The sequence below is a fragment of the Galendromus occidentalis genome, unplaced genomic scaffold, assembly GCF_000255335.2.
Source record: "Galendromus occidentalis unplaced genomic scaffold, Mocc_1.1 scf7180000075543, whole genome shotgun sequence".
NCBI lineage: Eukaryota > Metazoa > Arthropoda > Arachnida > Mesostigmata > Phytoseiidae > Galendromus > Galendromus occidentalis.
The window spans coordinates 1-12428 of NW_003803533.1; the positions used below are offsets into that span (position 1 = coordinate 1).

The window sequence follows — 12428 nt, forward strand, 5'->3', positions numbered from 1 at the left end:
TATCTTTTCGATCCATGTTCTTTGCTGAGCGATTTGAGGTATGGTGAAGTAGACTCACCCATGACGCCATTCAAGGTGGGCGGTGATCCGAGAATCCAAATGAAAGGCGCGGGGTTAATTTTGGAAGTATGCTCGCTCGTTTTGCAGATCGGGTATCATTTTCCTTTATTGGATTTCTATGAAAGTTCGATATCGTATTCCGGGAGGGAAATGTCTGATGAAACATCCTCAGCTAAACATTCGAGGGCTTCGTTATTCTGTGGGCTTTTTTCTGGATCATCGCGGTGTCTGCACTCGCAAACCGATCTAGGAACCTCGATTTTGAGACCGTCCTAATGAGGCCGAAAAATGCAAGTAGGAGAAGTCTCAAGCGAAAAGCCCAAAGTTCGGCTTGCGGACCCGCCAAAAAGCCAAAGAGCGCTGCTGAGCGATCTGCTCTGTATCGGAAGCGACGTCGGGAGGCCTCATTGCTTCATTCTCAAGCTACGAGCCGTGCTCGCAATGAGGAGAATGAGAGTCCCGGATCTGTTGAGGACCTAAGGCACGGCGCTTCACATGAAATGGAGCCGGAGATAAGGCGATGTTCCAGGTATGAGCAGGTATGGGGGCGCGCGACAATTCACTTCCGACACATGTTCCTCGATAATGAGTTCGGACACAAATGCGATGTGTGCGATCGCATCTGGTTTAAACGAGATTTGAAGGCCGTCGACTCGGTGATTGCAAATTTTCTGATTCCATATTTCCCGGATGAAAATGTTCATTCGTTCAGACTCTGCCACAATTGTTATAAGGTCAGTCGAGGGCGGAAGATCCCAAATCTCAGCAAAGTTAATGGGTACAGATATCCTCCGAAGCCGGTGAACCTTCCAAAACTGGACCCGGTGTCTGAGAGGCTGATTTCCCCGCGAATTCCTTACATGCAAATCCGTCGCTTACGACACGAGGGATCATACGGTATAATTGGGCAGGTGATCAATGTCCCGGTGGATGTCGACACCATGGTTCGATGCTTGCCGCGATCTCTCGACGATGATTATGCTTTCAACGTCAATTTGAAGAAGAACATCGTACACAAATCATCATACATTAGTGGGTTTGTGAAAAAGTCTACAATCCATGAATGGCTGAAATACTTGGTCCAGCAGCCTCTCTACAAGCATTACAATATCACCATTGATTGGTCTGTCTTCAATGAGTCCGCAACGAGCTCGGGAAATGACGGTCAGTGCGAGGATCAGATTGAACGCCTAGATGCATGTACCGTTCCGGAAGCTGAGTTGATCCACTCACGACAACACACGATGATGTGGAACGAGGAACATTCTCTGAACATAGCTCCGGGTCAGCATCGGCGACCGGAGAGTTTGACTCTCGACACCCTTGCCGAGGAGATGTCTTTTCCGGCAATATATCTTGGATGCGGACGGCATATACGGTCGATCACAGGGGAAAGAATTCGCGCAACAGCGTACAGCATGTGCATGTCAGAAATCCGTCGGAGTGATCGACGTGGAGTGATTCCTCAACATGTTCTTTACATGGCCATGAAAATTCTTCGACTTCGTGTCCGTGATGGTGTCCAAAACATGTATCGTTGCATGCGACCGACCGAGATGATCACCCGCAGTATGATAGAAGATCGCGAATTCGTTGAGCGATTGATCGAGACGAATCAGGCATTCCTAAGAACGATCCCGAATTCGGTGCAATATTGGTCATATCGTAAGAAAGATCTATTCGCAATGATTCGTCAGCTCGGCAAACCGACCGCATTCCTCACGCTCAGTGCAAGCGAGACGAAGTGGCCCCATCTTCTACGTAATCTATACCGTCTATCGGATGAATACAAGTCACTTGGCGAGGACATCGGAGTCGAAGAAATTTTGGAAAAGCTTGATAGATATAAGCGCGCGTTTCTAGTCGCGGAGGATCCCGTTGCCTGTGCCATGTATTTCGATAAGCTGGTACACGTTCTCATGTCTATGTTGAGCGCAAAGAAAGCATACAATCCCTTCGGACGATACCGTGTACTGGACTACTTCCTGCGCATCGAGTTTCAGGCCCGCGGGAGTCCCCACGCGCACATCCTCCTCTGGCTCAATGATGATCCGAAGGAAGATATATCGGAAGAAATGCCGCGCACGCTGCAAATGATCACTGATTTGTGCAGCGTTGATGAGTCCGATTTGTCAACCCCAGATATGATACGGAATCAGACCCATGCACACACGTTCACATGTACGAAGAGGGGAGAACAGAGTTGTCGATTTGAAATCCCATACTGGCCGATACATCGCACCAGAGTTCTGCTACCCTTGAGTAGAGATGATGGTAGGCGGAAAACTCTAAAAATCAAAGTCGCTGACGCTCGAAAAAAATTAGAGAGTAAAACATACGACACTATAGAAGCCTTCATGATGGACATAAACTGCGATGGCGTCACGTATCTCGAATTGATCAGATCATCCTTGAAGAGGCCCACTATACTTTTCAAAAGAAACATGTCGCAAATTTTCATCAACACATTCCATCCATGGATAGCGTCTGCACTCAACTCCAACATGGACCTACAAATCATTCTTGACCCGTATTCCTGTGCGAGTTACGTAGTCGAGTACGTCAACAAGTCCAACAGAGGGTTCAGTCATCTGCACCGGGAGCTCATGAAAATACACGAAACAAACCCCGAATTCGATCAGTGCCAGCTCATGACAAAAGTCGGCCTGAAGATCCTGAATAGCGTGGAAATGACAGCCCAGGAGGCCGCTTGGTACTTGTTGCGTCAACCTATGAGCTGGGCTTCGCGTGGGACCGTGTCGATCCCGACGATGCGACCACATGAGAGATACAGGGCACGCAAACGCAAATCCGTCATGGATGCTCAAAATTTGTCGAGCGACAGCACAGATATATGGACGAAGAATATCATCCAAAAGTATGAAGAACGAGCGCCATCTCTGGAAGCACTCACACTCGCGCAATTCGCAGCGTGGTACGAAGCGGCGAAAAAAGCGATAAGTGAAGAGGAGGAAAGCTTTGAGCACCATCCCTTCGAGGAGACAAATGACGTCGATGGCTCTAATTATCGGAAACGTGCTACGAGAAAAGTTATTAGATATCGTAACTATGATGTAAGTGACACAGAGAATTACAAGCGAGAAATGGTAACGCTGCATATACCCTTCCGAAATGAGCTCATCGACGTTATCGATCGCGATAAATTCCTCGAGGTCTATGACGGGAATAAGGAGCTCATCATGGAAAGGCGGAAAGAATTCGAAGCTAACATAGACATCGAGGCTCTCCTGAAAGAGATAGAAGCTCTATGTTCCATGAATGAGGAGATCTCCACGACCGAAGAAACGGAAGGAATGGACAACGTGACGACGCAAGGATTTCAGCCGAATGACGATGATTTCGATGATCATCATCTACAGAATTCCATAAGCGCGGTTAGACCGCGCGAAAATGTTCTGAGCAAGAATGATTACTGCGTCTGGATGCGTAAGCTGAACGCGGAACAGCGTGAATTGATTCTGGAAGTCATTCATCGCCTGCATGATCCCAATAGTGAAGCGATCCAAATTTTCCTTACCGGACCGGCGGGGTGCGGTAAAACGTACACGCTGAAGGCCCTCATGGAAACGTATAATCGATATGCGCAAGAACACAACAACATGAATAACGCATATATATCGACGGCAACCACAGGGAAAGCAGCAACGGCATTGAATGGCGTCACCGTTCATTCAGCATTCAAACTCGCTCTATCCAATCGAGCTCACCAACTTTCAAACGACGTCCTACAAACATATCGCCATCATTTACGGAACGTCAGATGCATTATTATAGATGAGATAAGCATGTGCAGTTCGCATGTCTTCCACGGGGTGAACACTCGCTTGCAGGCAATGACGGGCGAATTCGACGCTAACTTCGGGGGTTTAGATTTGTTTGCATGCGGCGACCTCAAGCAACTCCCACCAGTTAGAGCGGCCCCAGTTTTTACTGCAACCAAAAGTTCGATCGGGGGGAAAGCAATCCTTTGGCAGTCTCTAAATTATTTTCCGCTCGTGCAAGTTGTGCGTCAGAGTGATATCGGGTTCTCCACATTGCTGACAAAGATTGGGTGCGGCGAAGCATTATCACAAGCCGAAACCGACAAAATACAATCACGATTCCGTACGCGGCGATGGTGTGATGCAAATTTATCCACCGAAGTCATGAGACTTTATCACACAAGTGCTGACGTCCAATCATATAATGATTCCGCGATACCGGTAACAGAATCCACGCATAATCATATCGCGACAGATATATACACTGGTTACAGAACAGAAGCCGAAAGGAGGAATGCGATAGGGAAAATGCACAGGAAAGATACAAGAGACACGGGGAATTTACCATACACGATAACCCTGGCAGAAGGATATCCATACATGCTGACGGTAAACGTGGACGTTGAGGATGGTCTTGTGAACGGGGCGATAGGCCAACTAAGACACGTCGAACATTACGCACTAGACAAAGACGGCCAAGACCATCGTCGGCTTTGGTTGAGTTTCGAGAACGATCACATCGGACGTAAACTACGCCTAAAGTACAAGGCGCACGTACGTAGCAAACCCAATGATCTTAGTGAGCAATGGGTACCCATCGAATCACGGTCCGCAAATATCAAGATCGACTCGAAAATACGGTGCCGGCGGCTCCAGTTCCCGCTTGTATCCGCGTGTGCCTTGACCATTCATAAATCTCAGGGCGGGACATTCAATCGGATCGTTTACGATTATCATAAAAATCATCAACAGCAACTAGTTTACGTTGCACTTAGTAGAGTGACAAGCCTCGAGGGTTTATACATTACGAATAATGCCGATGACTTCACCTTTTACCATACGGGAACCGCGAACAGTCCATCAATAAGAGAAGTACAGAATGAATACAAAAGGCTGGCCACACACCGTCTCCGTACAATTACTACCGATATAGACGATTTCCTCACAACAGCGAGTCCCGGAGTAGAAACATGGACCATTGTCAACGTGAACGTTCAGAGTCTACATGCTCATGCTGAGGATATCGCGACGGATCCGCTTTTACAGCGAGCTGATCTCTTGGTCACCACTGAAACGTGGATGCATCCATCATCGACCCCAATCAACATTGATGGTTATCATTTAGATCAACAATCAACGTGTGGAAAACGATCAGGGGGCGTTGCGATATACAGAAAAGTCGGCACAGCATTGAACACCGGAACACCACGCGCGACGTTCAGTAATGATAGCTTGGAGCACACCGGGGACATCGCAATCACTCACGTACATTTGAACGGAAAGATCGAATTCATCCTTGCTGCAGTGTACATGCATCAGGGAAATGGATACGATCAGATGGAAGAATTCCTATCACAGACATTGGGAGAATATGATCGCCAATCGGCGCGGAGGCAAATGCCCATGTTAGTTATCGGTGACTTCAACACATCCAATGATAACCGGAAAAAATTGGAGGTATTCCTTGAAACACACCACGGTTTGAAAATGATCAATAATGAAGCGGAAAAGACCACCCTGGGAGGGACATGCATCGATCTGACATTTGCCAGAAATCTTCCGATATCATGCAGAGCATACGTATCCTACTTCTCGTATCATCGTCCCGTATTCAACAAGATACAATATAAACCCCAGTAAACGGGAAGCGCGTACGGGATTGACACGGGATACGAACGATGACAGAACGAAAATCGAACACACACTCAGAGAGACGGACACATATCGAGAATTCAGGATGCTTTGAATACATGGGACCCAAATAGAATGGAAAAAACATCAGAAAGACATAAGGAAGACTAAACAGAGACCATGAGCATATATTGGCCGAAGTATGATCATGTCGTCGAGAAAGATATATCGATGGCGCCAGAAGGTATATAAAGAATCCAGAACCCCAGCAAATTGTTTTCGAGTCTCAATCAACGAAAAGCAAACACAAAGCGAAAAGACACGGTGAAGACGTGGAGTAAACCGAAAGCACCCCCCGATGTCGTGGCCAACGACATACGGTTACCCCGAGAAAGAGACAAGGCGAGTCCAATTCACAAGATTCCGGATTCCAGGGTGTGATGATGACCACGTAGCTTCATCAATTTATGTATTCATCAACAGCGGATCGGCCGGAGAATGATCGCGACGAACAGGGCACGTCCGAGAAATACACTGAAATCCATGTCCCCCCGGAGAATAAATCGAAACTTCTCCGCGAAATCCGACTAGGTAAGGGATGCGACCAAAGACACGGTGACGACTTCCGCAGAGTAAACCGAAAGCGCCCCCCGATGTCGAGGCCAACGACAAACGTTTACCCCGAGAATGAAACAAGGCGAGTCCAATTCACAAGATTCCGGATTCCGGGGAGTGATAATGACCATGTAGCTGATGGTTTTTCCATCAATTTATGTTTTTATCGACAGCGGATCGGCCGGAGAATGATCGCGGCGAGCCGAGCACGTCCGAGAAATACGCTGAAATCCTTGTCCCCCCGAAAAAGAAATCAAATTTCCCCACGTGATCCGACTAGGTAAGGGATGCGGCCATGTCGAGGGACGCGTCAAAGCCAAGACGCCTGTGAAACACCGGTCACAGATTCGGGCACATCACGATTCTTCAGTTTCGTGAGGTGCCCGAATGGTGGGACCGTGATGGTGTCTACGCTCGCATACCGATTCACTTCGATTTTGAGACCGTCCTAATGAGGCCGAAAAATGCAAGTAGGGAACGTCACAAGCGAAAAGTCAAAGTTCGGTTTGCGGACGAAAAATTATTGATTCCGGTGAGCTGCACTGGGGAATCGAGACCAGAGCAATGCGCCACGGCACATTTCGCAACGGCGGCACTAGGCGAAAAACAAGGCGATGGTGACGGACACCACGAATCAGGACCGAGCCAGCATACACAAAAAACCGAATACATAAGCGTGACCATAGACATTGTCTGGGAATTATTTTTATTGGACAGTCGTACCTCACACGCCATAAATGAGGTCACCGTAGAGCACCAGATATATAATCATCGAGAATAACGATAACGAGACACTAATTGGTGACATTCGCTTGTGATTCTCTCAAAACGGACGGATCATAAAAAGATTCCTGATTGAATATGAGTTGTCATCACCAAATCGTGATGCGTGATCCCAGCCGGCGAGTCCACGCTGTTCAGTTGTGCCGTGACCTTCTAGAGTGGGGAACAAGGAACAATAATCCCATAAAAAGAATCCTCGCCATCTATTCAAGGGACTGCGTCGATTGGAACCACGACGGATCATCCAGATTGCTAACAATCGATTCATTCAACATATATTTCACGGTGACGATTCCCATTCCACACAATCATCGATTCCATCGTTACATACATGTGAAACATGGCATAATTATTCCATTGGAAGGTGATCCAAATTGGCGTCGTGTACGTCAGAGCGCTCTCAGAGTCATATATAACTATGAGTCAAGAATAAATATCCAATGAGATCACCACACGTAATACAGTATCCATGTCATTACGACAAGGTTGATTTGAGTGAGTTCCCTGTCCAAATCATTCGGAGATCGCGACGGGTTTTCGTTCGTAGCGATGCAATACGCCAGTGGTTCTCACAGGCGTATTTTTCGGTCTCGTGGAACCCATGGGATTCCGTGCGACTCGTCGGGGAGCCCCGTGAGGGTTCCGCGGAACCTCTCGCGGAATCTCTGAGTCAATTTCCATTCTTCCCCGCGTTTCCCGCGTTCGAATCGCCCTCTCCGACCGCGGTCCGTGTTCATCCGCTCGAGCGGCAGCTGCCCAGAATTGAAGAATATTTAGCAGGAGGTATTTCATGAGGTATTTCGGGAGGTATTTCTCCATCCCGAATCGGTGAGAAAACAGGCGAAGGGATTAGTGAAAGGCGTCGATTGTGTAGTCCCAGCTTAGAAACACCAGCATATAAATACGACTCGTATCCATACACCGCGATTGAATTGACAGCAACAACAAAGTTGGTGACACATCAGTCAAAGGATCGGAAAACATCGGCAACCGAATCGACCGTTCAACACTACGATGATACCATCGATGGATTCACATGAGTTTGTCCTCGGCGTAGCTGAGAGTCCAAGGAGCGCGGATATCCCCAACGACCGTGACCGAACATCAAGAATGAATCAAGAAGCTCCATTGTATTTGCGAACCCGTCGAAGACCAGACCATATCGCGCAGAAGCCGTACGGGACGCCAGTGATCCTGCATCTTTGGAGTGACAGAGAGCAGACATGGTCCGCAATGGAAAAAGCTGAAGCGATTCAAAGGCACAGCACGATCATATCTATCACCAGCGTTCCTGTCGTAGTCACACACGAGCAGAGTGGAGGCGCGAAAACTGTGCAACATATCACGGAAGGTCACGACGACGCAGATTCGATTACCAGGAACCTGACGATAATCATAGTCTCCCGGGAAGGGAGACGGCGACGCAGCGTCAGTGTCACCAACTTTGAGAAATATATGAGATCCCTCATTGGATACTGCGGTCACTGCTACATATGTCGGTCGGCGGAAGATTTAGTCAGTTTCGAGGGGCCGCACAGGCTGACAAAGACACTGACTGATATGGAAGTCGTTGTGGCCTATGCCGCGGAATAAACTATCCGGCCGATATATTGTCATAAATTAGCTCTCCATAAAATATTGTCGATTATATATATAACCGGAAAAAATTGGAGGTATTCCATGAAACACACCACGGTTTGAAGGCAAAAAAGACCACTCTGAGAGGGACATGCCTCGATCTGACATTTGCTAAACACCTTCCGATATCATGCAGAGCATGCGTATCCTACTTCCCGTATCATCGTCCCGTATTCAACAAGATACAATATATACCCCAGTAAACGAGAAGCGCGTACGGGATTGACACGGGATACGAACGATGACAGAGCAAAAATCGACCGCACACACAGAGAGACAACCACACAGCGGGAATTCAGGAAACATTAAACACATGGGACCGAAATAGAATGAAAAAAACACGAGGAAGACATATGGAAGACTAAAGAGAGACCATGAACATATATTGGCCGAGGTGTGATCATTTCTACGTGAAATATATATCCGTGGCGCCAGAAGGTATATAAAGAATCCAGAACCCCAGCAAATTGTTTTCGAGTCTCAAACAACGAAAAGCAATCTTTGAGCGAAAAGTCACGGTGTAAACCGAAAGCATCCCCCAATGTCAAAGCCGAGTTCGAGACATACGGCCGCCCCGAGAAAGAGACAAGGCGAGTCCAATTCGCAAGATTGCGGATTCCGGGGAGTGATGATGACCACGTAGCTTATGGTTTTTACCATCATTTTATGTATTTATCAACAGCGGATCGGGCGGAGAATGATCGTGGCGAACCGAGCACGTCCGAAGGTTCCGCTGGAATCCATGTTCCCCCGGAGAAGAAATCAAAACTGCTCCACGAAATCCGACTAGGTAAGGGATGCGGCCAGGTCGAAGGGCGCGTCAAATCCAAGACGCCAGTGAAACATTGGTCCAAGGGGGATGGCAGTGGAAAAATCTTCAATTTCGTGATGAGCGACACAAGCGGTGAGATAAATGTGATCGCGTCAGGGGATTCTGCGGAGGAGATTTTTGATATGATCACGGTTGGACAATGCTACAAGATAAATGCATACAAGGTCAAAGCTGTGAATCCCCAATACCGAGCGACTGACCATGAATGCGAACTCCAGCTTACGAAGGTATTCAACATAACATTAGTCAGAAGAAATTATGGCTTGTGGAACGAAAATTTTCATACGCTAATAGAAAATGAGGGATTCAAGAAATATCTCTATTTTAAGCTAAGTAAAGTCATACCAATCACGGGAAACGATCTTCCAAAGATTCAGGCGCAAACGACGGTTCTGATGGAGCTGCTCACAAAGCCCGTGAACACGACGGTCGATATCCTCGTGGTTGTATTCGACGTGAGACCACCCCAAACATTCAATTGTCGGGATGGGATCAATCGTGTAAAGCAAACGGTGACGGTTCTCGACGATAGTATGAAAATGGTGAATCTTGGACTCTGGTCAGAGTTTGTCGGCAAATTAGATGGGAAAGAAGGCGAGGCAGTTATCTTACAAAACCTTCAAGTACGAGATTACAACGGGACGAGGCAATTGTCGACAACGACAAACACGATCATCCGTGAGGCGGCAGGTGACGCCGACGCTGAAAGACTTCGTCAATGGTTCAAGGTCGATGGGTGCAGCCTTGAGTTCGAGGAACTTTTCGTGCTCACAGAAACCTCATAAATATGATTTTTTCTTCGCGAGTTTACACATTCATGAGCACCTTTATTCGATAGTTTGCCTAGTGTGTGTTGTATGAGTTTGGACGTTTTCACGCCCTACCTTCGGTAGTGCTTTAGCACTACCAATTCGGGATTTTTTCTTTGCCGGGAACGTGAAACCATTCAGAAGGCGATGAGAGCCTTTGAATTTCGATCACGCGATTGCAGACAAATGTTTTCCATTTCGTAGGATCAGTTGACGTACACCAGTGGAACGCGACAGTAGAATCGGTATAGTGGAACACCCGCTCGACCGACACACTCAGGCGCTCGATAATGAATGATCGCAGTCGGGCCCCCAGAAGGGCCGAGAGTAGCTCAAGGCGCGGTAAGGTCGTGCCATCTCTTGGGGCGACCCGAGATTTCGACATCACGAGCATGCAGCTGCTGCCTCCATTCGCGTATATGCCCTGAAGATAAGCACATGCAGCATACGCTCGCTCACTGGCGTCTCCGAAGACGTGGAGATGATAGGATGTGATCTTTCGTTGCGTATCCCAACACGAACGGGGAAGACTGAGAGTGGTGAGCATTGGAATTTCAGACGACCACGTCGTGAAATCCTGCAGAAGAGCGCCCGACATGGCGTCGTCCCAACGGAGTTTCGTGTCCCACAATCGTTGTATTAGCAGTTTTCCTCGAAGTGTAAATGGGGTGAGCCAACCGATTGGATCGAAGATGGAAGCGACAATGCGCAGTACGTTGCGCTTCGTTACTCGTTTGATGTCCGTAGTAGTCTTGACAAGATCTGCGAGCTGGAAGTGGAAACTGTCCTCGCCTGGGGACCAAGCAATTCCAAGCACCTTCAGAAGACCGGTCTCGACAAGTCCGGGGGTACATCCAGATGAGGTGATAGAGTTCACATGCTGGAGGATCTCCTCGGAATTCGACTTCCATTTCCCGAGAGTCATCCCAGCAGCCCTCATCCAAGGTATGAGCTTTTCAACGAAATGCCTGGCATCCTCAATGGAGTCGAAACTACGCAACATGTCGTCGAAATAGAATGAGTTGCCGAGGTCGAATTTCGACTCAGGATCAATCCGCCCGAAGTGCTCTCTGAGAACAGCAGCCAGCAGAAAGCCGCTGGGCGTCGCTCCCCATACGACTTTGCGCATTTGGAAACATCGGACCTCTTTATCCTGAGGTCCCTGCCAAAGATATCGGAAATACGGTCTGTCCTCCTCGACGAGGTTGATGGTCATATACGCTTGGGCGACATCAGCTGACAATGCGACTGGACGCAGACGGAAGTTGAGCATTAGCTTGAGTATATCCGGGTTTAGGTTCGGACCGGTTAGTAGATGGGAGTTAAGCGATGTCTCTCCGGGCGCAGCCGCTGAACCATCGAAGACGATTCGCCATTTGTCTCCGTGGGCGCGTTGTGTTATGACTTGACGATGCGGTAGATAGTAGGAACGGTCACGTGCGCTTGGAGCACTGAGATTGTCGACGTGGACTTCTTCGGCGTGGCCCTCCATGAGGAATTTCGATATCTCCGCATCATAACGCCGGAAGGACTCCTGGTTTCGAGACAGGCTGCGCCGCTTAGCAATCAAACGATTCCGAGCTATCTCCAAGTTGTTCGAGAGCTGGAGGATTGACGGTCGCTTCGGCATGGCGACGGTGTAGCGCTGACCATCATACTCGACGCTGTCTTTAAATTGTTGCATGGCGTCGACTTCAGCCGCGCTGTACTTTCCTCTCATTCGAATCGACTATGCCGACGGCATCTAATGACCACAGACATTGTATATCCTTGGCGGTCTGCGTAAGGGTCGCTGGACAGCAGATGGGATGAACGCGGACAACTTCCCCACGTGTGGTCTTGGGTCCGTATGCACCGGACAGGATCCACCCGAAGCGTGATGCCTTTGCAATGAGACCATCGGCGAGAATTTTCTCCGAGTTCAGATGTAGAATCTTATACATCTGATCGACGCCGATCAGCAGGTCAGGCTCCATGTCGAACTCAGGGTCGATCAAAGAAGCGTCGGCAAGCTGGTGAGTTTTACCGAATTGACGGATGAGCTCGCGCATCTCCTGC

The 12428-nt window shown here is 48.3% G+C and overlaps 3 protein-coding genes across 3 annotated transcripts; 2 read left to right on the plus strand and 1 right to left on the minus strand.

The window, feature by feature from the left end:
- Window positions 1-632: 632 nt before the first annotated feature.
- On the plus strand, window positions 633-5702 carry LOC100905361 (uncharacterized). The gene is made up of 2 exons (XM_029110971.1): window positions 633-2995; window positions 3038-5702. The coding sequence occupies exons 1-2, from the start codon at window positions 633-635 to the stop codon at window positions 5700-5702; spliced, it is 5028 nt and encodes a 1675-aa protein (XP_028966804.1).
- Window positions 5703-8324: 2622 nt separating this feature from the next.
- Window positions 8325-10346, plus strand: LOC100905507 (replication protein A 70 kDa DNA-binding subunit-like). Its single transcript, XM_003737410.1, has 3 exons — window positions 8325-8442; window positions 9520-9788; window positions 9891-10346. The coding sequence occupies exons 1-3, from the start codon at window positions 8325-8327 to the stop codon at window positions 10344-10346; spliced, it is 843 nt and encodes a 280-aa protein (XP_003737458.1).
- A 118-nt stretch (window positions 10347-10464) lies between these two features.
- On the minus strand, window positions 10465-12054 carry LOC100905653 (uncharacterized). The gene has a single exon (XM_003737411.1). It carries the CDS (start codon window positions 12052-12054, stop codon window positions 10465-10467), a length of 1590 nt encoding a protein of 529 aa, XP_003737459.1.
- Between the last annotated feature and the right edge of the window lie 374 nt (window positions 12055-12428).

What these genes read in the sequence shown, in the direction of transcription:
- LOC100905361 (XM_029110971.1), top strand. Translation starts at nt 633, where the DNA reads ATGTTCCTCGATAATGAGTTCGGACACAAATGCGATGTGTGCGATCGC. An exon ending in CTCGCGCAATTCGCAGCGTG is followed by an intron (nt 2,996 to 3,037) that starts GTACGAAGCGGC and finishes AGAGGAGGAAAG; the next exon opens with CTTTGAGCACCATCCCTTCG.
- LOC100905507 (XM_003737410.1), top strand. Translation starts at nt 8,325, where the DNA reads ATGGAAAAAGCTGAAGCGATTCAAAGGCACAGCACGATCATATCTATC. An exon ending in TGTGCAACATATCACGGAAG is followed by an intron (nt 8,443 to 9,519) that starts GTCACGACGACG and finishes AAATCCGACTAG; the next exon opens with GTAAGGGATGCGGCCAGGTC. An exon ending in GCGAACTCCAGCTTACGAAG is followed by an intron (nt 9,789 to 9,890) that starts GTATTCAACATA and finishes CTCTATTTTAAG; the next exon opens with CTAAGTAAAGTCATACCAAT.
- LOC100905653 (XM_003737411.1), bottom strand. Translation starts at nt 12,054, where the DNA reads ATGCAACAATTTAAAGACAGCGTCGAGTATGATGGTCAGCGCTACACC.